Source organism: Syzygium oleosum, unplaced genomic scaffold (genome assembly GCF_021117445.2).
Source record: "Syzygium oleosum isolate NSW1041296 unplaced genomic scaffold, Sole_v2.1 Sole_v2.52, whole genome shotgun sequence".
Lineage (NCBI taxonomy): Eukaryota > Viridiplantae > Streptophyta > Magnoliopsida > Myrtales > Myrtaceae > Syzygium > Syzygium oleosum.
The window spans coordinates 287,172-309,392 of NW_026607536.1; the positions used below are offsets into that span (position 1 = coordinate 287,172).

At 40.5% G+C, this 22,221-nt stretch overlaps 4 protein-coding genes across 7 annotated transcripts; 1 reads left to right on the plus strand and 3 right to left on the minus strand.

Moving 5' to 3' along the window:
- Positions 1 to 265: 265 nt before the first annotated feature.
- On the plus strand, positions 266 to 1,388 carry LOC115662918 (protein DMP3-like). Its single transcript, XM_030585004.2, has one exon. It carries the CDS (start codon positions 429 to 431, stop codon positions 1,098 to 1,100), a length of 672 nt encoding a protein of 223 aa, XP_030440864.1. The 5' UTR covers positions 266 to 428; the 3' UTR covers positions 1,101 to 1,388.
- A 3,312-nt stretch (positions 1,389 to 4,700) lies between these two features.
- On the minus strand, positions 4,701 to 13,465 carry LOC115662919 (ion channel DMI1). 2 transcript variants are annotated; one of them, XM_030585006.2, is made up of 12 exons: positions 12,676 to 13,464; positions 11,872 to 11,940; positions 11,153 to 11,779; positions 10,548 to 10,730; positions 10,316 to 10,375; positions 10,018 to 10,221; positions 9,113 to 9,361; positions 8,604 to 8,702; positions 7,392 to 7,586; positions 6,523 to 6,615; positions 5,943 to 6,209; positions 4,701 to 5,563 (listed from the first exon to the last, which is right to left on the minus strand). In XM_030585006.2, exons 1-12 carry the CDS (start codon positions 13,228 to 13,230, stop codon positions 5,345 to 5,347), a joined length of 2,820 nt encoding a protein of 939 aa, XP_030440866.1. In that variant the 5' UTR covers positions 13,231 to 13,464; the 3' UTR covers positions 4,701 to 5,344. The 2 variants fall into 2 exon arrangements, with proteins under 2 accessions (XP_030440866.1, XP_056163285.1); XM_056307310.1 differs by lacking the exon at positions 4,701 to 5,563 and having other exon boundaries at positions 6,031 to 6,209; positions 6,523 to 6,599; positions 12,676 to 13,465.
- A 1,342-nt stretch (positions 13,466 to 14,807) lies between these two features.
- LOC115662922 (protein TIFY 10B-like) lies at positions 14,808 to 16,299 on the minus strand. Its single transcript, XM_056307388.1, has 5 exons — positions 15,926 to 16,299; positions 15,740 to 15,836; positions 15,442 to 15,577; positions 15,294 to 15,351; positions 14,808 to 15,187 (listed from the first exon to the last, which is right to left on the minus strand). The coding sequence occupies exons 1-5, from the start codon at positions 16,276 to 16,278 to the stop codon at positions 15,019 to 15,021; spliced, it is 813 nt and encodes a 270-aa protein (XP_056163363.1). The 5' UTR covers positions 16,279 to 16,299; the 3' UTR covers positions 14,808 to 15,018.
- Positions 16,300 to 17,252: 953 nt separating this feature from the next.
- On the minus strand, positions 17,253 to 21,736 carry LOC115679784 (probable sodium/metabolite cotransporter BASS1, chloroplastic). 3 transcript variants are annotated; one of them, XM_056307370.1, is made up of 7 exons: positions 21,151 to 21,736; positions 20,332 to 20,472; positions 19,512 to 19,667; positions 19,300 to 19,421; positions 19,052 to 19,213; positions 17,943 to 18,003; positions 17,253 to 17,672 (listed from the first exon to the last, which is right to left on the minus strand). In XM_056307370.1, the coding sequence occupies exons 1-7, from the start codon at positions 21,721 to 21,723 to the stop codon at positions 17,490 to 17,492; spliced, it is 1,398 nt and encodes a 465-aa protein (XP_056163345.1). In that variant the 5' UTR covers positions 21,724 to 21,736; the 3' UTR covers positions 17,253 to 17,489. The 3 variants fall into 3 exon arrangements, with proteins under 3 accessions (XP_056163345.1, XP_056163346.1, XP_056163347.1); XM_056307371.1 differs by lacking the exon at positions 20,332 to 20,472; XM_056307372.1 differs by lacking the exon at positions 19,300 to 19,421 and having other exon boundaries at positions 19,052 to 19,125.
- Between the last annotated feature and the right edge of the window lie 485 nt (positions 21,737 to 22,221).

The window sequence follows — 22,221 nt, forward strand, 5'->3', positions numbered from 1 at the left end:
AGCCAGACCAATAACCGTTGAAAGCCTGAACAGGTTGAAGAAGTAAAACGACGCGAAAAAGTCAATGGCCAATGCTCCTATCTACCACGCCATGTTTGAACAACTAGGTAACTTCACGCACATGTCCACGGTCATTTTAAAGACCATTCTTCAAGTTCACGCCTAGGAAGGATATTCATCTGAGGAAACTCCATGGAAAGTTCACATTGTACCTAATCCTCAGCGTATTCTTCCACCTTACTCTTTGTGTATATATATATACAAACGAAGCTAACCATCTCCAACACCCCATTTTGACAATCCCACACGCTTAGACCATTTTCATCAGCCAAACTTCTTCTCAGGGATCTCCTCCGCCGCCCGTCGCCCGAACCGCGCAACCGGTCGTCCGTTCCGCCCCTCTCTCTGATTGCATATTTGCTTCCAAGATGTCTGAGTTGAGAACAAGGACTGCATCTGCCAAGCGACCGTCTGCCCCGGCCACGAGCGAAGCTTCCAGCAGCAGCGGCAGCGACCATGAGCCGGAGACGCCCAAGAGCCTCCAGCGGCCGTCTTCCTTCTCGCAGCGAGCGATATCGCAGACTCTCACCGGCACGGCCAACCTGGCCAACCTCCTCCCGACGGGGACCCTCTTGGCCTTCCAGCTCCTGATGCCGGTCTTCACCAGCAACGGCTCGTGCGACTCCGCCACGCGTCCGCTCACCATCATCCTCCTCGCGCTGCTCGCCGCCTCCTGCTTCCTCGCTAGTTTCACCGACAGCGTCAGGTCATCCGATGGCCAGGTCTACTATGGATTCGCGACGTCGAAAGGGTTGTACCTCTTCGACACAACCGTCCCGAGCACGAGCCTGCCCGATATGAGCAAGTACAGGCGGGGGTTCATAGATTGGGTCCACGCGCTGTTGTCGGTGCTGGTGTTCGGAGCGGTGGCCTTGCGGGACAAGAACGTGGTGAGTTGCTTGTACCCGAACGCCGGACACGAGGCACAGGAGGTTATGGACATTGTTCCGGTTGGAATTGGCCTCATCTGCAGCTTGCTCTTTGTTGTTTTTCCTACAAGAAGGCACGGAATCGGGTATCCCGTCACGCCGGGAAAGTAATCATTTATTGTTGTGTTCATCAGGTGATATGGTCTGATCTGATCTGGTCAATCACTTGATTTGAGTTTGGGGTCCTAACTCTTTTTTAAATTCAGAGGGGAGGTTGTAGTTTGTATCAAATAGTCACCTCGGTCTCTTTTCCTCGTCGATTTATCAGTTTTAGTCATAAATAAGAAGCCAGACAATTGTCTGACAAAACAAATGGAAGCATTCGCAGCAAATAAGAAGAAAATGGTACACGATCAGTGCCGGAGCAAAGTTGAATAGACAATCAGTTCTTATAATGTACTCTGATTCATGCGAGTCACCAAACTTGTGGCAAGAAAATCAAGTGTTTAGCAAGCCGAATTCAGGTCGGGATCAATTGCATCTACTCGAACACGAGCATACGTTTTGCACATGAAAATTTGTGCTCATCAACTGCTGGTGTAGACGAAATCTGTCGATAACCTTGCAAACGAACAGAACAGAAGCAGAGCTGACAGCAAACGTGGCTCTAAAGGGCCTTTTTTTTGGCCTTTTTCAAGTTAAAGCGAAAACGAAGCTATCCATAAAAAAGTGTCCAGTATTTAATGAAGCGAACGTCAATTAACGAATTAAAGAGGATTGAGCAGGGCAGTAGAATCTTGGAAAGAATCAACTGGAGATCACAACGGACATCCTGCCAATACGCTGTCCGGTCGGGCATCGTTAAACAGGCACCGTGACAGTGATTTCATCTCCACTCACGGCGGCGGTAGAGCAGCTAGCTCTAACATCCCTAGGAAGAGTCATTTGGATGTTTCTTTTGGCCACGTCGTTCCTGTTACATGAGATAAGAAGCATTCTATCATTCCTCAGCTGTGGAAGCCATAGGGTAAAACACCGGCAGTCGCGGTGGATTGCATGTTAACCAAGTTATCAGGAGAGCATTTGGATTGTAATAACCGAAAGCAGCACTTGTCATCTTCTTAGCTGAGATAAGAATAGCGAAATGGTATACAGAGTTCTTGATATACAGTCTGCTATACACAGGTACAAACTAAGGCCTCTGCATTCTTTGTGGTGAGCTTGTAGTTGACATCATCTCATTTCCCATTAAAATAAATTAATCAAGGTTGGGGTCTATGATTGGTACAAAAGGAGCAGGCCAACTTATGTTTTCTAGTCTTGCACGCCAAACGCGGTCTCACGTTGAAAACATTTAAAAGGAAGGCTTGCCTCTGTTTCTCACGTTGGATGTCTCCTTAAGGAAATTCAATATTGTGCACCACTTGCCACGACTTCAGAATTTCTAAAATACCAAGTCAAAATGTTGATATAAAGTAATGGATGATTATTAGGTTCAGTCCTATCCATCTAGTTATAAAAACAGTCTATCTATTTAAATAATAATCATCTCTTGATGGTAGAATGCATTGGTCTGAACCAAAAGATTGGGTCCCCCAGACAATTCTTATGTTTTATGCATGTGATTTTCCTTGAATTTAGAACTTTTTTGTAGTTCCATAATGATAATTCTATTTTATATAGAGTTTATTTATTATTTTAACTTAATATTTGCTTAGTTTTAATTGAATTTGATGCCTACTTTATTTATTTTAATTAATTTTTGTAGGTAATTGAAGTTAAAGGAAGCTCAGGGACTAATTTTGTAATTTGCCGGCTTTCCACGCGTTTTGTCCTCCTAAGCTGCGTGAAAGTATACATAACAATCCAATTGTTTCTAAATCGTGTAGAAGCTTCCCAAATTGGAGATCAAAGCTATGCAAATCTGAAATCAAGAAGAATCAAGCCTATTTTGGGAAGAAAATCAAAGTCCAAGCTAAAAAATGAGTTTTATTATTGAGAGGAATCCTAATTTGGAAGAACCTTTAATTGCAATCCTATTGTGATTAAGGTTTCTTGGAAAACAAGAGGAGGTACAAAAACGTGATTTCAGAAGAGAGAAAAAGAGGAAGAAGAAGGAGGAGGAGACAAAAAAATCAAGCATTTGATTATTCTTGGTGAATCTGTTCTAGTTCTTCATCTTGTTTAGTTTAGTTATTGTTTTTAGTTTAATGTTCATTATGTTCTAGACTACTTGTTGTTAGAGTTACAATGTAGCTTAACTATGATCGATTAATTTTCAAGAGTTGTTGATGCAATTCTAGATCTCGTATGTTTGAGTTATATATCATGTTCTTAATGCTTTGAAGTGCTTGATCACCACTTGAATGATTTTTATCGCATGATGAAACCGAAAGGAGATTCTATGCGAGTGCTTTATGATATATAGCCGTGAATTTAACTTAGATAGAGATATACTAGGTTGTTTGTGTGGTTTCGGTAGTAAGTAAATCGAGGGTGATTTATTGAATCCGGGAACATTCATAGATTTTAATGCACTTAGGTTTAATTAATTCACATGGACCAAGTGTGGGTTGCTAAATCTAAGTAGGGTTGCTATACCGGACCAAGGATAGTATTTTAAATTAGGAAGTTCTACCATCACACTATGATTTCAATTTGATTGCATGACGAGCTTGGTTAATTAATCTTGATTGGTTAAGTGAAATCGGATGCTTTAACGTTTTTAATTTTTGATCAAAGTCCTTTGCTTCTTGCTTCTTTATGTTCGAAATTTCTAGGTTTAGTTTGTGAATTTCTATTTTCGATTTTGGTTTGCTGCCTTAGTTAATTTAGCTTTCGGAAATTTCAATCGTAATAGGTTAATTTAGTTTTCTCTAGAATTTCGATTGTTTTATTAAATCTTTAATTGGTTAGATAAAGTTGAGAATTGTTCATCTTTAGTAAGTAATTTGATTGATTTGTCTACAATCTCTGTGGGAACAATACTTTAATTCATCACTTTATTACTTGTTCGATACATACACTTGCGTTGCTAATTTAGAGAACACATAAGGCATAGACTAGAAGACGTCCATGAAGTGGATTTATGGGGGCATCATCCAAATGGCCGGAGGGTACATTTATTTGGCTACGTACTTATGAGTGAATAATATTTCGCTTACACTAGTAGTATCACAGCCATGTCCCATCCAAGTTGTTCGGAGTATAAAATGTTTGCTAGATCTTATAGTGAAATTTACAAAGGTTACGTGACTTAGATAATTTTTCTTATCTGAGTATCCCGGGCATGCCATAACTTGATGTTTCTTTTATGATTTTGTATTTGTTGTTCAAAGGTATAGAGACCAAAATAAGGAGTCATGAATTTAGCTGGCCTTAAAAAGGGTAAATCCTGGAGTTCGCCTCTAATAAAGTATTGTGTCACACTAAAACGTATATAACAGGACAAATTGAACTATCATACTTGCAAATTCTGACACATAATATAAAATGTGATCCATCATAATTGGCTAATCATGAGATCAGTTTGTGAGGTGCTTTGTCCATAAAGTACACGGCGAAGCGATCACAGATACATCAGGGACATAATTGTGTAGCAGAAGCTGCAGACTTCTGGAAAATCGTGAACCCAGATTTTACTTGTTTTAGTTCAGTTGACAGGCGAATCAGGATGCTGCTGAAAAGAAGGTATTGAGCCCTATAGGCGTCCAAGGCTTTAATCGATTTGCATCACTCCAAGCAGGAAGTGGAAAAAGGAACCTTGTCCAGTATGGAAAACCATGCGCATGATGATCATTTATCAGATGGTTGCATGATACATTTAAGTAACACATCAACTTTCCAAGCATTCTATCATAGTTGCATCTCCTTGTTCTGAAGGAACAAAAATGGCATCTGAAGCACCTTTATTTGCTTTACAATGAGATGAATTCTCAAGGACGCAACATGACTATTTGGTGAAGCTTCCTCAAATACAATGGTTTGTACCCTACAAATCAGCAAGGGCCAAAATTTTACCCATCCTAAGAGCTAAAACTACTGAAAGAACGGGCAGAAGGCCATCAATGGGGAATTCCCCCTTAATCCACCCCCCTTAATCTACTCCTCACATTTACAGTGATTCCATCTTTCTCAGCCTCCTCCAGTTAGCAATGCTAAATCCCTCGTCATGTCAGTATAACGGGACATTGAAGATTCAACTTCCTTCCAACAGGGAAGTGCAATGCATCTTAGCAGCAAACTACTCCTGTCTGTCGAATGTGGTCGCTTGTCAGTCTTGGACATCAATCTTTGAGATTAACCGAAGAACTTAAGAGTATACTCAGTTGGCAAAGTTCCAACAACAAAAATTGATGGTCATCCAAATCAAGAAAATGCATCCTGATGATGGCTTGAGAATCTCTGTTCCTTTTTCATTCGTTGGAGGAGATAACAACAAATACATCATCAAGAGACCATTTCCTCGGTTGTGACTTCTCGGAAGGATTAATTATAGCACGCTCTGTATTTGCAAGGCGATAGCCTATGATGATCTCTTGCCTCTGACGGCCCCTGAGCATTATATCATGAAAGGACAGCTCCTCCTGGTCAAATAAATAGAACTCTGCTGGTTTGATACACATTTCGTTCCCCTGAGTAAACAATATCTCATCAGTATACACAGGAACATGTCATCATGTTTGCATCTTGTTAATGAAACTTAACCCAAAATTCTTCATTGTCAACACCAAATGGACTCACTACTCAGGAAAGAGAGTTTGTCATACGTTAACAACTGTCTAACCAAGGGAGATACTAAACAAAGACAAAATGTTGAAAATGCCATTTGTTTTCATACTAAAGTATCATACAATGGTAACCTCATAGTTGAGTGGGCTTGATGCATGGTTCTTATTTGGATTCAACAAGAATTAAGCAACACTTGGATGATGCTGTCAATATAAAAAATAAATTGAAAATTTCAGTTAAAACTATAAAAGAAAAGTTGCCAGATGGAGATAAAACTCTCACCTCCTCTGCGAAAAGTTCCTCGAGAACCCGATTGATTTGTTTGTCTTCAGCCACCATTGCTAGTGCCATGCTAACCAGCTCATTTGATAGCACATAGTCACTGATTCTGGAAACTGACACCAAGTTTCTGGTCCTAGAATCCAGAATCTCACTAATTATTATAGACTTGTCTGAAGCTTGTTGCATTTCACTTATCCAAGAACTGTGAGAAAACCCTGACAGCCTCAGAGAGGTTGAACTTGTATCCTTGTTTGGAAGACGCTTTGACTGCATTCCATAGAAAATGAGGCAATTACTATTTGTAGCCATGCATAAAGAAAGGAAATCTTGTTACTAACTTAACATAACAGACACGTTGGTAGCTAATTATGCTTCCGACAGATCCTGTCCATGATAGTTGACATGAATGCAACATGATGATTAGAACGCAACTACGATTCTGGAAATCGAAGTAAATTTCATGTGTTAAGCTCAGAAAGAATCCCAACTCAATTTCATGTATTAAGCTCCGAAAACACTGATAACATGGCCAACTCCTAATATACTTTTTAAACTTAGTTGTCCAGGAATATAGAGTTACCTGTATATCTCGAATAAGGAGGAGAGTGGCCAGAGATCTCGAGTCCGAATGCACAATAGAGTCTTCCAGTAATTCATCTGCAAGAATTAAAATCTGTCCCTTTAGAGTTAGTAATCGGTCACACAACTGAAAGCACACAAGATGCAAGGTTGCCATGGTTTATCCAGGATTAAAAAGCTTGACAGTATTTTGTGAATTCCAGATTAGCTGCTATTAATTGCATATTAGCATAGTAGAAGCGCTAGAGAACTTTTTCATCTGTAAATCAAACAGCATACCAAGAAAAACAAAATCAATGAGCTTAGGCTTTGCATGGTGGATAGATCTTACCAAGAAGCACGTTCTTTTTGACAGATATTAACCAGTATAATAATAATAATCAATGAATAAAACATGCACAAAACATTGCAAGAACCACTTTCCTTTTCTTTTTTCTTTTTTGAAATGAGAGAGGATAGATTTTTTATATCAACCCACTACAAATTATTTATCAAGCAATAAACAGGAAGGGTTTGATTTACAAAAATTGAAATGATAGAGGAGCAGAGGAAAGCAGTGATCAGGTCGCAGACAATTACAAGAACATAGCTCAATCGCAAGCAGCTTTCTCTCCAAAATGCACTAGTTTCTACAACATCCAGCATTGCATAAAACATAATCAAATCAGGACTACCGCACGGATGGGCCCTCAATCTTTAAATTGACAATGCCAAGCAAATTATAAATAATGCTAGAAATCTAGTATGCCATTGCCCTTCAAGTTCAACATAAACTGCCATATGTATGGATTCCTGCTCTATTTTTTGTCCTTCTTGGAATTAAATTAGCTGGCATGCATGACACACACTTATAGAGAAAATATAACTTACAGAGTCAAAAGTCTCAAGAGGGAGGCTCTCAAGGTGGCGCCTGATGACAGCATTCCCCTCACGGTGAACGAGTCTTATGTTTTCCAATTTAGAAATATCAAGTCCACCATCTATCAGCTTTTTCTCTCTATCTTTTTCTGGGACCTCACTGAATATCCATAATTCTGATCCTGGAGCCAGGAAGGCCTCTAGAACCTGATAAAAGAGGTTTGCAAAATATCAAAAATGATTACAAAGCATATGATCCAAACAAAAAGTGATGTTTATCGGTTAACCTAAATTGGAGGCCATTACTACTAGAAATCACACGAGAGAACAAAATCTAAAAGGATGCTAGCAGATAGCTGAATCATCAAGTTGACCATGGGCCGTACAAACAAACATAAGGAAGCCTTCTCCAAGAATTCTCTTGTGAATTAATTGTCCTACTTTCATCTAAAAATGGTGGGATTCAAGCACTTACAAGCCGAAACAACCAAAAATTACAAAATAACACCAAATGACACTCAACATTATTTGAAAAGGAGAACCGATCTTGTGAAGGGATTTCCATGCTAGATCAAACTACATATTTTATGTTAACTTAGTTTGTGTATGTCACCAGGGTTTTGAAGAAATTCACTCCATTATGGGGTTGCATCCCGGATTTTAGGATTAGGAATCTTTTGTTACTGTAAATTAGTTAATCATAGCGGGTTCTTAACATGACAATTTAAGTATCGATCCTATCGAGAGAAAACCATATTGAGACACAAAATTACAAGAGTAACTAGGAAAATTGCTGTTACACATTGATGACACACCTGCAATATACATTACAATCGTTAGATTTAAAAATTATGTTTACAAGGGGTTTCCAAAGCGTTGGATGATGATTAGTATTCAAAGTCAGCATGCACCACAGATTTAACAGTGCCAAAAGTTTTCAGACGCCAGAGTTGTTAATGGCATCATCCCTGATTATAGCAACTAGCAAGCGCATCCAAATTTGAGACCTCTTTTCCTTTTGTCAAATAATATGCCATGTATGCCAGTGGCAGATTTCTCAAAATGCTAGTCTTTGTTGATGGAACCACTTGTTGGCATTAATATATTCAAAAGATCCCATCCCATCGTATTTTTCTATTCAAACATCAAAATTGCCTCGACAAACACTCCAGATAAGATGGGACTTCAGGAATAGTAAAGCGCTAAATATGTATGGGAACTTACAGTAATCATATCATCAATGTCACGACGCCACCCACAAAATAGTATTTTCTCAGGATATTTTGGAGGGTCAGCTATTTTCGGAAAAAGTCCCCTGCGCACCTGCACCAAGACAGAAAAAACAAAAAACTAAGAATCAACACAACAAATTGAGTGAGTGCAAGAGGTAGTTGTACTCCTGAAGAAGTTCCAAAAGACTGTGTTGCAATTTTTAAGACCTGATGGAGACATAATTAGCCACGGGTTCTTATGACTTGTCGGTTGGGGACTCTGACTAAACAGGTAAATAGGAAGAAAGGAAGAGGAGAACTATCACACAGATCATACAGCACTTTTGCTCATTGTGTTTTAGTGCACAATGATTTGGTAGTGCACCTCCATAAACTAGGTACACAAAAAGATACAGTTGGACCAGGTGCAGACTGCCAAGTTCAATCATACAGGTTAAAATTTTGAATTTAAAAGCTCAAACTTGTTGAGAGGTGCCTTTAAGTTAAGAATTGATATACTACCTCTGGAAGGGGACCTGGAGAGTAGGTATCGTCGTCCTCAGCAATAACAAGAACTTCATCCCCTTCCTTCAATATGTAACTATCATCCGGATTTAGAATTATCTTCCCACCATCTGCAGCAACCTTAACTCCACAAGGAATTGCATCAGGAAATGAAATAAGGACATCCTCAAACCTCAAACCATCCAACTGTGGCCACCGCTTGATGTAGAACTCTGCATTCTCAAAACCCAAAATGTCTTCCCATATCTGTTGGAAAGATAAAGAGGACTGATGACAATGATAATCACAGTGAACCAATGAAATGAAGTTTGCAGATCCAAATGGCTTTTCTGAAAAATGTAAATTTGCTAATTTATTGGATCAATGATTGTACCACTGGAAGTAATGAAGTATGTAAAAGAACTATAGAGAAGTTGCTGGCAAAATCTGAATATTGGGCATCATCATGACTAAAAATAAAGATCTTCTGCCTTAAGTTGGGTCAGTAGTAGATCAGGACAGAGTTTTCTGATCAAGGATGGTGATAAGTGAAGTAATTGGAACAGGGTTTCCAACTGCTACACAATGAGACCAAATTATTTCTTAACTGGTAGCTTGAAGCAATAAAAATGAAATGAACTAGATAGTGCCCAAAAAGGATGTTTTGGCATGTTGACGCCACTGGGATAAACAAGACCAATTTTATCCGGCAAAAGTTGAAAATTTCAAAAACCCCAAAGTTAAAATTTGCTTCTCTAGCGATTTAATCCACTTGCATCCAGCATGTATGAAATGTCTAACAAAGAAATAAGGGGAAAAGAGCACAAAAAAGAATTTGAAAGGCAAAGGTATAGCAAAGATTTGTTGCACTGCTTAACAAATACCACATTTCATAAAAGAGCAAAAGAGAAGCGCTTTGCAACCTGCGCAAGACCGGGTTGAAGAGCACATTGTATCATCAAGCGGCCTATTACATCATGTGCAACAACTGTCTCAATTAGGTCTCCTCCAACAAGCTTGACTAGGGGTTCATTGTCAAGATCACTCATCTCTACAACAACATGACCCCTCAAACCTTCTTTTACTCCCGTAAGACTTAGCACAACCCTTAGAGCACGTGCATCACTCTAGCGAAAAGAAAAATAACAATTAGTAACTTCATATGAGGCACTTCAAGTCATGGACAAGCACAAGAAACTACTAAGCTGGAAGGGAGAAAACCTGATCTGCATTTTCATCAGATGCCAAGACAATAATAGCACGTGCCTTTGAAACTGAAACCTTCGAAACAAGAAAGGAAATCAAATGAGAAGTCCATTAAAAAGAAATTTAAGGACTGGGACAAAACAAGAGAGGGGCGTCTCTCTAAATAATGCAATCACAGAGTGAACCAATAAGAATTAGGAATCTCAATTCATGACAACTCCAACAGTATAGAAAAACCTAAGTTTACCTTCTTTAGATCGGCCAAAATAAGAGGACTTCCACTTCTACATATTACGGACGTGCCCATTAAGTCAAACTCCAGCTTAGCAATGTCCATCTCCATTTCTTCCTTGTCCCTCTCTGCAAGTACAACGACGACTCCACCACCTATACTCTTATTAGCTATTGCTAGCTGCTTCAACAGTGATCCCTGAAATCCCCTGTTTATCAGTCATCTAGCATATGTTTCATATTAAGAATTCGGCGTTTAACTCCAAATCAGGACCACAAACAGATATCGCTCAATTCTGAAAATCCCCAAAAAGAGTGTCTCACAGGCATTTAAGACTCAATTGGGCGAACCAAATGCAGTAAGGAGTCGCATTTGTGTGAAGGGAATAAGCATAAAGACAAGATAGAAACCCGGCAGACACTCGCTCACACAGAGGACATATAAAGAACTCTATATGCATTATAATGCTGATCATGCAACTTCGTGAGTAAAATTGATCAAATCAGTATCGCAAAGGTTTAAGAATATCATTTACTGGACGCTGTAAAATCGCTGACAAGCACAGAAAAAAAGAGCAGCAGGGCTAAGTTCTTGAAAGTAAATATACAGCGAGTACTAACCAATTTGTCACTCCACCCCAAAATTAGTATGTGATTTCTTTCTATCACTTCGCTCTTCCCTTTGCGCAGGGAATCCACCTTTTCAGAGATAGCATCAGAAACAAGTCCAAGCATCATTGCGAATATAAGCATGCCACCTGAACTGATGGAGACAGAAACTATCCTTGGCCCTGTGCCAACTCTATCAGCATGATTACCAGAATCAGCAACAAAAGTCCATGAGAGCCAAAGGGCCTCTGCAAAACTACCATCACTGACCGCATACAATGCCAACCCGCCAAATGCTATAAGAAATATAGTTGCGAAAAGAAGTGCTAGGAGCTTTGCGTATGGATAAACAGAGAAGCAAACGTCCACCATGTAGGCAATTCTCTTGTTCAGGGGAACCTCTTCCTGGCTATTCTTCATCCCCTTTGAAAGAGTCTTAAACTTGGGAAGATAGTCAAGATATTTATATAAAACAAATGGCATGAGAAGGGTAACAACCACAGTATATAGAGCTACAGTTCTGCTTTCAGTGTTGGACCAATCAGACACCAATGCCCTATCCTCGTGCAGCAAAATCTTTGAACTTTCACTATCCTCAAGTCTATCACTGCATAATATACGCAGCTCATTGCTCTCCTCCTGCAAGAGAGACTTGCTCCAATTAGAAAACTGTTATTTGACTAATCAAACTACTTTAGAAAGCATATAACTAAGCACAATATTCAACAGACCTGAAGTTTCTGTACTCTTATCTGCAGATAAAATGTGTAGGGTACCACTATCATACAAATGAAACCAAGCTGCAAAAATGATGCAAAACCAAATTGTTAGGAAAAAAAAAAGGAAAGCAAAGTAATCAACTTCTTCTTCACTAGTGAGCAGAGAAAGCAACATTGTGCAGACTTAAGATAGCGAATAGCACACTCTTGCTACAGGCTCAGTGAAAAAGATAAGATAAGCATCAGAAAGACAAAAGCAGTCCAAATTAACAATCAGACTATTTGCCTAGCCAAATGACCTCCTCCAAGAATATGTCATATTATTTCCAACTGTGTAGATAAATTATGCAGTATCTGAAAAGAGATGATCCAAGTGTGAAGTTCTTCGCCCGAAAGATTCAGGTACAATGCTTTGACATTTTCCAATTGCACTGCCCTCGATAGTAAACATGAAGAGATGAAGCTCCACTGTAAGATACAATGATGGGAGGAAATGAACACGTGTTTCAGCAATGACGGAAGTGTGCTTTGAACCTTTGCTCTGGTCTGGTTAGTGGACAGCCCTTTTCTAGGGATAAGCCCATCCTACGGATCTTCCAAAGTTCATTATAAGCGGTAAAAGCCTATGAAATGAATCAACGTTGAGGGAACCCAACTCGAGTATTTATCAAAGAATGCCAAACAGCAAGATCAGGTGAATCACACATCTTGACCCTTTTTCTCAACCTTCCCAGTAAAAGAATAAAGAATGGAGCTGCAAATGCATCGTTTGCCTAACAACAAGGTGATCCTCAAATGAAGTAAATCACATCTTACCAAATAAAGTGCCAAAGATCGCTTAAACAGCCCAATTCTCTTCGAAGGAAAACCACTGCCCGAGTTAGACCGGGTCACACCGAGCTGACTCGATGTCAACTTGACGTCTTTCTCCACTTTTTTCACAGGGGCAGCGCCGATCAGCTGCTTCCCACCGATAACCTTGCGATTGGGATCGTCCGCGTAGCCGCGAGCAGTCGAAACGGGCGGGTCAAACTTCTGCAGCTTCGAAGCTTTGTGAGCGACCCGGCTCTTGGCGGGGTGGTGCCCGAGGAATGCGGGGTAGACCCAGTCGCGATCGGAGAAGGGGGAGTCGAGAGGGGACGGATCGTCCACGACGGAGACCCGGAGATTGGAGAAGGGAGGGCGGGAGGCGGGGGGAGCAGTGGCGACGCGGCGGACGGCGGGGAAGAGGGGCCCGGGGAAGCGCGGGGTGGCGTCGGAATCGGAATCGTCTAGGGTTTTGGGTTTCTTGAGAAGCGGGGGCCGCTCGAACTTGCCGGGGTCGGAGGACGGGGTGGTCTTGACCGGCGGGGCCTCATGGGTGTCGCGCATTTTCGGCAGCAAAGATCGATCATTTAACTACTCGAATCCATCACCGAGCTTCTTGATCTGACGACGACGACGACGACGACGACGACTGCGAGAGACGAATCAAGAAAAGCAGAGAGACGAATCACAGAGGCCACCATCATCATCCATTATAGCGCAGATTGTTCGAGAAGATGAGAGAGAAAGTTAGAGAGAGAGAAAGAGAGAGAGATGGTGATGATGGAGCTGAGAGAGCTCTGAAGAGCGAAGTGGCGAACAGATTCAGTGGGGGTGGGACGTTGGGAAGCGTGACAAAAGTAGAGGGGGAATCGAGGGAGCGAATCTCGGCCGTTGAGGTGGCGCGGAACCTCCCCTGGCAGTTTGTCGGAAGTCGGAACGGACGGTGCCGATTGTAACTGTTAACTGTAACTGCTGAAGCCCCCACCCGCTCCTTTTCCTTTCTTTCAATTCAATTCCGTTTCTTCAGCTTTTATTGGGTTGATTTGATCGTGACTTTGTACTATTCTTTTCCGTGATACTTGACCATTTTTCATCGACCACCTCATCCTTAGCCAAAAGGGGTAACAGTCTGTTTCTTTTTACAAATGCAATTACATGCATGGGAAGATATCATGAGAACACAATGGCAAAAATGTTACCATTAATGTGAATGCGTGAAAAAAAAATCGAAACGGTTTAAATAAAAAATAAATTGGAAAAATATGATATGAGCTCAACAGATTTAGATAGTTCCACTATAATCGACAAATATGAGATTCCACTTACTTATAAATATTTCTTCTTCCTAAATTTAATTCAAGCCCACCATAATCATTCACAAGAAAGGATTTTTTTCAAACTCCCGAGATAAAAGCCCTCAATTCTCTTTATGTTTTTCGCAAATTTTACACATATTAAGCACACAAGACCAAACTCAACCAAAGGATATTTATTTGCAAAAAAAGCTACGAGTCCTTCTCCAATGTCGATAGGGACTTCATTTTCGAAAAGGAAAAGAGTCTCGTAAAAAATTAATTTTCCTTTTTGCATCACTCACAATCCTGTAGGCAAAAGTGCAATTTAGACTTCTCTAATATGGCTTCAGTTTCATTGCAATTCAATTATGGGTCAAATTTCAAATTTAATCGGGAATAAATTCAAGTCATAACCATAAATAAATAAAAAAGCACGTACAATCAATTGCTTACGCCAAATATATGTTCATCTGATATGGGACGAAAATACGATAAGACCTATTGTCCTAATTGACCTTTTCTTGGGCCATACTATAAACCCTGTTAAGACCTGCTTTCACTAAGTGTTTTTTACCTCCATGTCTATTAGTTTATCACTTAATTATAAAAATAAAAATAAAAAGTGAAGGTAGTCTCCACCAAAGCAAATTTGATCTGCATTGATGTCACAATTAAGCATATATATTGAATGGCAAGATTTTGTTTCAGGATTCATATACCGCATAATTTTGCTCCCTCGGTTTTTAGAGCTATAGAATAAGAATCTACCCTCACGCTCTGCAAGATGATATAGATTGCTAAGTATACGCACAACCTTGCATCTGCTCAGCAGAAAAATGGATCGATGAGAAATTACAGCAACTCGAAATCAGAAAGTACTTCAAAGTATCCAGGATTTGAAAGATGGAAACAGTGCTCATTTATCTATACTACGTCCATAGTGGTGCATTTACTTCTTGTTAGAACAAACAAGAAGTGTCTGTGAGGATTATTGGGTGGATAGATGTAATTAGCATAGTTATTGTGACTAGGAGAAAGATGGCGGTTGTACTTGATGTCATTTCTTGGTAGTTGATACAGAACAGAGGAATCCCAATCGCGAAGGGAAGGGCGACAGAGGAGAGCAATGGCGATCGTTCCCGGTGTTACGCGAGCCCTCTTCTTCTCTTGGCTCCACTTCTCGGTGTTTCCTACCAGATGAACAATAGGGGCTTTTGTTTGTGATCCTGCCAATCATGTTCCCATCAAAGAGCAAGAAACATCAGCCATCTCTTTTACAAAAATGTTTGAGGAGGGATTCTGAGAAAGAAAGGCAAATGGAAAGACCGGTACCGATCATGACGCTTTTGAAGAAAGAGGCAAAGTGAATTCTTTCTTGCCATTGGAATGTCTAGTGGAGAAAAGAGAAAGGTAAGTCCAGATCATTTTGGGGACATGCATGCGAAAATACGAATACACTGTTAAGAGAGAACACTCTTACCACCCTGCGGCTTGCAGATGGAAGGCAAACTGATCTGCCGTGGCTGAGGTGGAATCGTCTTGATTATATCTCCAGATTTTGCCACCACAGGCTTCGTCAAAGAGCTTTCACCAGCTAGAAGCATAATCGCCTGGGCCTGCTTTTTGCCATCTAAATTAGCCACTTCAAACACAATGGAAATCATGCATGCCTTGGCAAAAATCAGAATAACGCGATGGGGGGACATGAAAACTCCTGTACATGTTTTGCAAGATAAAAAATAACCAAGAAGAAACCTAATGTATGCCTGAGTATGCACCTTATCAACAGGGACATTGTTGTAGACATTGACAGTGCCGGCATAGAATATGGTGAGCTGCGATTTTTCCGACTTGCAGTCTGAGAACTGTGTATTCCTGAACATCACCATCTTAGGTATCCGTCATTTCCAGGCAGCCCAACTTGTGGAATTGAAGGTTTGAAATTTCAACAGGGTTCGAGTTACCTCATTTGGGGAAACATCCCTCGCTCAAGACAAGTAGCGAGCCAAGGTCCATAGCATCCAAACTGTGGCGGCAGCAAAGGCTGCCTGCTGCTCCCTGGTCCTCCCACATCTGTTTTCGCCGTAGTGATGTTCCTGGTTGGAGCTTTGGTGGCCATGGACGTCCTGAACAGATAATCGCCATGAGAAGCTCCATTGGTCAACTTCAGTTCAGTCTTTATATCATCATGGTCCCATCCATCCTCATCTGAGTTTGGCTTCTCTAGTGGCAAGTTGCTGCTTCTCTGGAGCACAGTATCAGGAGAATCAATCTTCATGAATTCCTCGGTTCCGGGAAGGGTCGACTGGGGCTGCATTTTTTTTCTTTCTTTTTGATTGTTAAGATGTCAACGAAAAATGGAGTTCCATGGTTTGGCTCTCCAATTAAGGATTATTCTTTGCATTGGTATCACATTAATTCACAGGTATATGGGCATTGACGCCCCCCAAGTCAGTCATGAATTGACGTAATATGAAATTTGAGGGTTAGCAGGCTTTTCGATGGATTCGACGCGAATCATATTTTAAAAAGATAAGTAAACAAAGATCAATCATTGGTGGGGAGATGGAGATGATTGGCAAATCAATATATGTTCGTCATTTTTGTGATTTTTTTTTGCTCCCTCTTAAAAAAAGATAACAAACAAAAAGAATTTATATTACTAGCTTCATACCAAAGACATCAAAATCATATGTACCACATGCATTTATAGAATTCCACATTTATAACCTTACTTTCAAGGCATTCCATGCAAAAACAACTGAGCCGAGCAATTTCATGAGTCACATGAAGGTATGTTTTACTACGATCGCACGAACTTTGCACCTTCTTATCAAAATCTCAAGCCCTGAATTCAGCCATTAAAATCAGAGAAACATGGTGCACCCACCAGCTGCAAATAGCAAACATCTTATTTGACATTTTCTGTGGCACATTCTTGCGATAATTACTGCTGTGGAAATTGTATGTCACCATCCAGGCCAGCTGCTCCACCTAATTTTTTTTTTCTTTTCTAAGTCCTCACGTGAAGTCAAACATTAACAATAAAAATGGAAAAGACAAACACCACATTTAATCTCATGTCATGTTGCATAATACAAGATTGGCAACAAGGAGGTCTTGTCTGTTAGTGGATAGCAATCTCTAGGCAGCAGTTGGGTTTTGAGAGAGGAGCGGACAAGACAACCCACAGGACATTCGGTGTCGTCCATTGCAAAGCCTTCTCCCTAGGTTTCCTCCATTACCATTGTGACATGGCAACCCTCAAAATAAGAAAACTATCCAAAAACAGGAGAAATAATTAGCCATACTCACACTCACAAAGAACCAATTCTACATCGTTCATCTAACTTCCATTTCCACTTCGGAAGAGATTACATCCTGAAACTTGCACATAAACTTGTTGATGAAAGTCATTCGGTCCGATGTAAGCAAGAATCAGTATACGAATAATTTGTGGACCTATGGGTCGTCATATAACCAATAATGCATATCTCCTTCTTCTTCTTTTTTTGCACCAACTTTGAGTTAGTCAATTATTTGAGGAGTAGTTGTCTGATCAGATGGATCAATATATCTCCAGATGAAGCCTAAACTGCTTCCCATGATATTCATGATAACCGCAGACATGGCCGGAGGTAGCGCAACCAAAGGTGAGGTGAAATGGGAGGTTGCTAAAACCACGCCCAATGAAGAGTTCTGCATACCCACCTGCAGTCCAGTGTAGGAGACAAATGTTATAATAAGGAAAATGGCAGCCATGCTAAATGATATAGGAACATCGAGTCATTTAAAAATTTTATGTGTGCAAATTATTTCAAGCAATCAACAGAACTGAAAATCTCAACCTCTCAAGAATTCGACGGTGCCCACACACATGCACACAAACAGAGTTGAAGTAAGGCTACTAAGTTTCTCTATATAGAGTTGTCAGAGAGCTTTGGGCAATGCCAAATTCACTGAACATCAATGAGAAGTTACCTCAATAGATATCGCTCGCCTTTGTGGTTCTTTGAACCCGCAAATTGCTGACAATATGTACCTGCAGATAATGTAATGAAGTATACATATTAGATTCAGACATTGTTACGCATAACCAACAGTTTAAGAGTAGAACTTGCTATAGTAGTATTCTGCTGAATATGCCAGCAGATCAAACCTGTCAAGTGATTCCCTTAGTCTTGAAAAAGTGAATCAGGAGCTAAAATAAGGGGGATCATCACACATGCACGTGTGCAGAGAGACATAAATCTTCTTAGATTTTATTTCGAACCATTGCATGATCTCCTACTATCTCGAAATTAATGACAAGGTCTTTTGTTCAGTAGTAGATTGCACTCTCATACATGATCTGGTACATTACAGGAAAAACCTCCATAATTACATGCATAAACCAGCCACACATGCATGCCTCAGTATAGTTTCTTGGTTCTCTTCCTAAGATCGTCTTCTTTATTTAATTTACTGCTTGACTAGGGTGACAGAATCTGAGGATATGAACAGAAACTCAAATGAATGAGACAGCCAAGGAAGTTCCAACCACTCTTCTAGGGATATACAGCCATAAAGGCAAGTATCTTCTTCTAAAATGAGAAGCTTACCAACTGTGAACAGTATGTAATGAGGTGAGACAATGAGTTCAAAGTGCTGTCAGAAATTATTACTTGAACTCTTGAAAAGGAGGGAAACTAGAAAGGATGATTGAACAGGAAATGCTCAAAAGAATACACTCAGTGGCCCAGGCTAAGGAAAACCTAAGTCAGGAAAGCTAAGAATAACAAGCAACCTAGACCTAATCAGTTAAAGAGATTAGAGGAAAAAAAAATAATATGATGGCAGTCATCAAGGTAAAGGCAGCCCGTACTAGCTTCCCCCAACCCCAACACCCCACCCACCCACCCCCCCAAAAAAAAAAAAGCACACACTCACATACTTGCACATGCACTAAAGGAAAAAGAAACAAAAGAGAAGATCATGAGACCACATTATTGTGCCAAAGAGTGAAATATTACAAGCAATACGTTCACCGGATATGTAAACAAGATATTATTTAAATACAATGCGAAAGACGCGCGGAGGTCAATACTTACCCCACAAAAAAACCAGCAGAATGCAGTAGTAGCACAGAAAGTATTACCAACCCTAGTTCACCAGATACTATTGCCTGAACATGAGCAAACATGGAGAGATCACGGCCTGATGAAGCACCAAGCAATGAAGACTTGAGTCGGACCACATTTTCCGAGAATACACTAGAGCCACCAGATATAAAATAGACATGAGAGAGATGCAATGTAAGTGCAATGACTCCAAGTCACACAACACGGAAGAACTGTACCTGCATGCTAGTAGAGAACATGCCAAAACTGCAAAAAGTGGTGCAAAAGGAGTCACAACCTTCACCACTCCAGGAAATGCACTTTGAAAGTAAGATCCTAAGAGAATTGGAGCAACTACCACCTACATACGGAAATATACGACAAAAAATTTAACCATCTGTACCAAACTTGTCGGTGGTGTCCTCACAAGCTGACTTAAGATCATATTTACCTGCAAGGTGCTGATGGAAAGTTTAATGGCATCAACAGGAACATAAGTTCCGGCCAATATCTTCGTCAGCAGAGGAGTCAGAAGTACTGCTCCAAGAGTGGTGCAAACTGTCATCACGATAGATAGAGGAACATCCCCCTGAGCAATTAAAGTAACCTGAAATGCTACTTCAGAAAATGGAATTGTGTAGAGATATCACTGAAATGAGGCATTCTCACTCGGAGTTATAACATGCTTGCTGACTGCATGGACTGTGAAAACTCAACCAAATAATACAGCGTTGTCTACTTCACAAATACTATCATTGGACACTATATTCAGCTCACATGGATTTGAACCATATCAACTCCAGTATCGGCTCCTTATACATTCAACACCTTCAGCGACACGTGGCAGGGTCAGATGACTCTGACCAGCCAGCAGATCCTCATAAGTCCACATCCCTCAGTTCCCTCATTAAGACTCATAATATATACCAGATAACTGACAATATAGCCACAAAAGAACAAGCATACATCAGGCTTGATTACTTGACAAACTTGACCCTATGCTGTATTAGTAAGTGCTTTAAAGTGAGTTGTGACTGATAGAGTACATTCTCCAGCCCCGAATACAATCAACTGGAGACTAAGTCTATATTTTGAAGAAGCTTTTAGACAGCACAACAAGCCATACTATAACTACAGGAGTAATTGGACAAAACTTATTTTAGCCAATGGATAAAATAGGGAAAACTACCTTTTTTTTGTAAAAAAAAATCACCAGTCACTATTTGCCTCTAGGTTCCTGATATAATGGTGCGGGAAAAAAGAAGTCTTACCACATTGGAAGCAGTACCCCCAGGGCAACAAGCAAGCAATATCAAACCCACCGAAAGAGAAGGTGGAAGCCCCAGTAATCTACCTATTAAGGTCCCGAGAGCTGGCATAATAGTATATTGAGCCACACATCCAAAGAGTATCTGATTGATAAAGCATTGGCAAGATTGTACTTAGAAAAGATAGTAAAAGAAACAACAATGCAGATGAATGCGGCATATATCGGACATAGCTTCTCGATTGCGCTAAAGGGAGATCATGACTTAATATTCAGTTCATTGTAAGAATGCTGCGGGAAAAAGAGACCATACTACATCCCAATTTTTTTCTGTGATGAATGCTTGTGTCACAGCATTAGAGGAATATTGCAGTATCGCTATTGTATCAATATAGTTTTTGATGTCGCGTAATTGTTGGCATATAGGAGCCTGTGCACTCTCATTAGCGAAACCTTAAGATAGACATACCATGAAGTAGAACTAGACCCCAAAAACCCGACTCAATGCCATTAAGTCCAGGACTCCATGACATAGAACTAGGCCTACTTTTAAATTGTTACGGTGCTAGCTCTTCCATATTGGAGAACCGTCAAACCTTATGGAGACGAGAACACGGCCGGAACCCACAGATTTCTCAAGAACGACACAACGCAACCAATACCCAGACTTTTACTCCTCGATATTAAATTTAAAAGAATCCACTGTAAAGGGGATCCAAGAAGTAAATCATCAGCATTGACCAAATTCTCTGTCTCTGTCACCCTCAAATCTCGGCGAGTGACTGACTAGAAGGAACAGAATTTCCGAGGAAAATAAGATTACCGCGAGAGGTCTCCGCAGGAAGAGAGAGAACAAGTCCTTGAGCTCGAGAGTGAGACCCATGGCCAACATAATCAGCCCAAGCGACAAGCTATACGAGTTCGGACCTCCCTGCACAAACCACTGAAAAGCAGAGGGCTTGAGGCAAGCCACGACCCCTCCGACGCTCACGTAAAGAGGGTACAGGCTCGCCGCAGCAGAGAGCGCGTTTTCCCATCTGGGTCTCGCTCGGATCTCCGACACGTGGTCGGAGCCTCCGTTCACGCATCGGATTGGGGATAAATGTGTGAACTTTGAGGGAGAGGGCGAGCGGATTGATGATGGGTTGAGGTTGGATCGAGAGAGGAGGGTGAATCTGAGACGAGATGGTGGCGGAGGTGAGAAAGTAGGAGTGAGCCTGAAAGATAGAGACATGGTGGTCGGTCCGGTTTGATTCGATTGCGCAGATGAAACTAGAACTGCCACTGCATGTCTGCACCGAGCTGCTTCAGCTCTTGGACAGTTGGACTTGAAAGTGATGATGATTGATACACAGATCTCTGCGAGAGAGATGTTAGGGAAATCTACATGGCACATCCTGTCCGTTCAAGTCATCTCGCCTGTCCCCATGTCGCTCGCTCTTTCAGTCGTCGAACAGACATAATAAATTTGTTTATCATGAAAATAAATTTGCCTTTTTGTATGAAACATCAACGTGACAGCGCTTTATCGAATTTGACTTAGCTCTTGAAAAATGCCATTAATGTGTGGCGGGGTGAATTCCTATATGAAGTATGTTATAAGTTGTACATTCTCATATACCGAGTGTCATGAACTTGTCATGAAATTTCATAGACGATCGTCATTTATAAAATTAGTATGTTGCTTAATATAAACGCTCGATATTCAGAAACTATTTGATTTAGGTTGTTGGTAGCAATTTGATGTTTAATAATTAGAAGAAAATAATTTAATTGCAGTAAACTTTTTGGTTTTGGAATCTACACAGGGTAGGACCACCATCAGCCCAAGTAGATCTCCAATTTAACTCCATTAAACTTCGCATGTTCCATAATGTTGTTTGTGTATATTTTT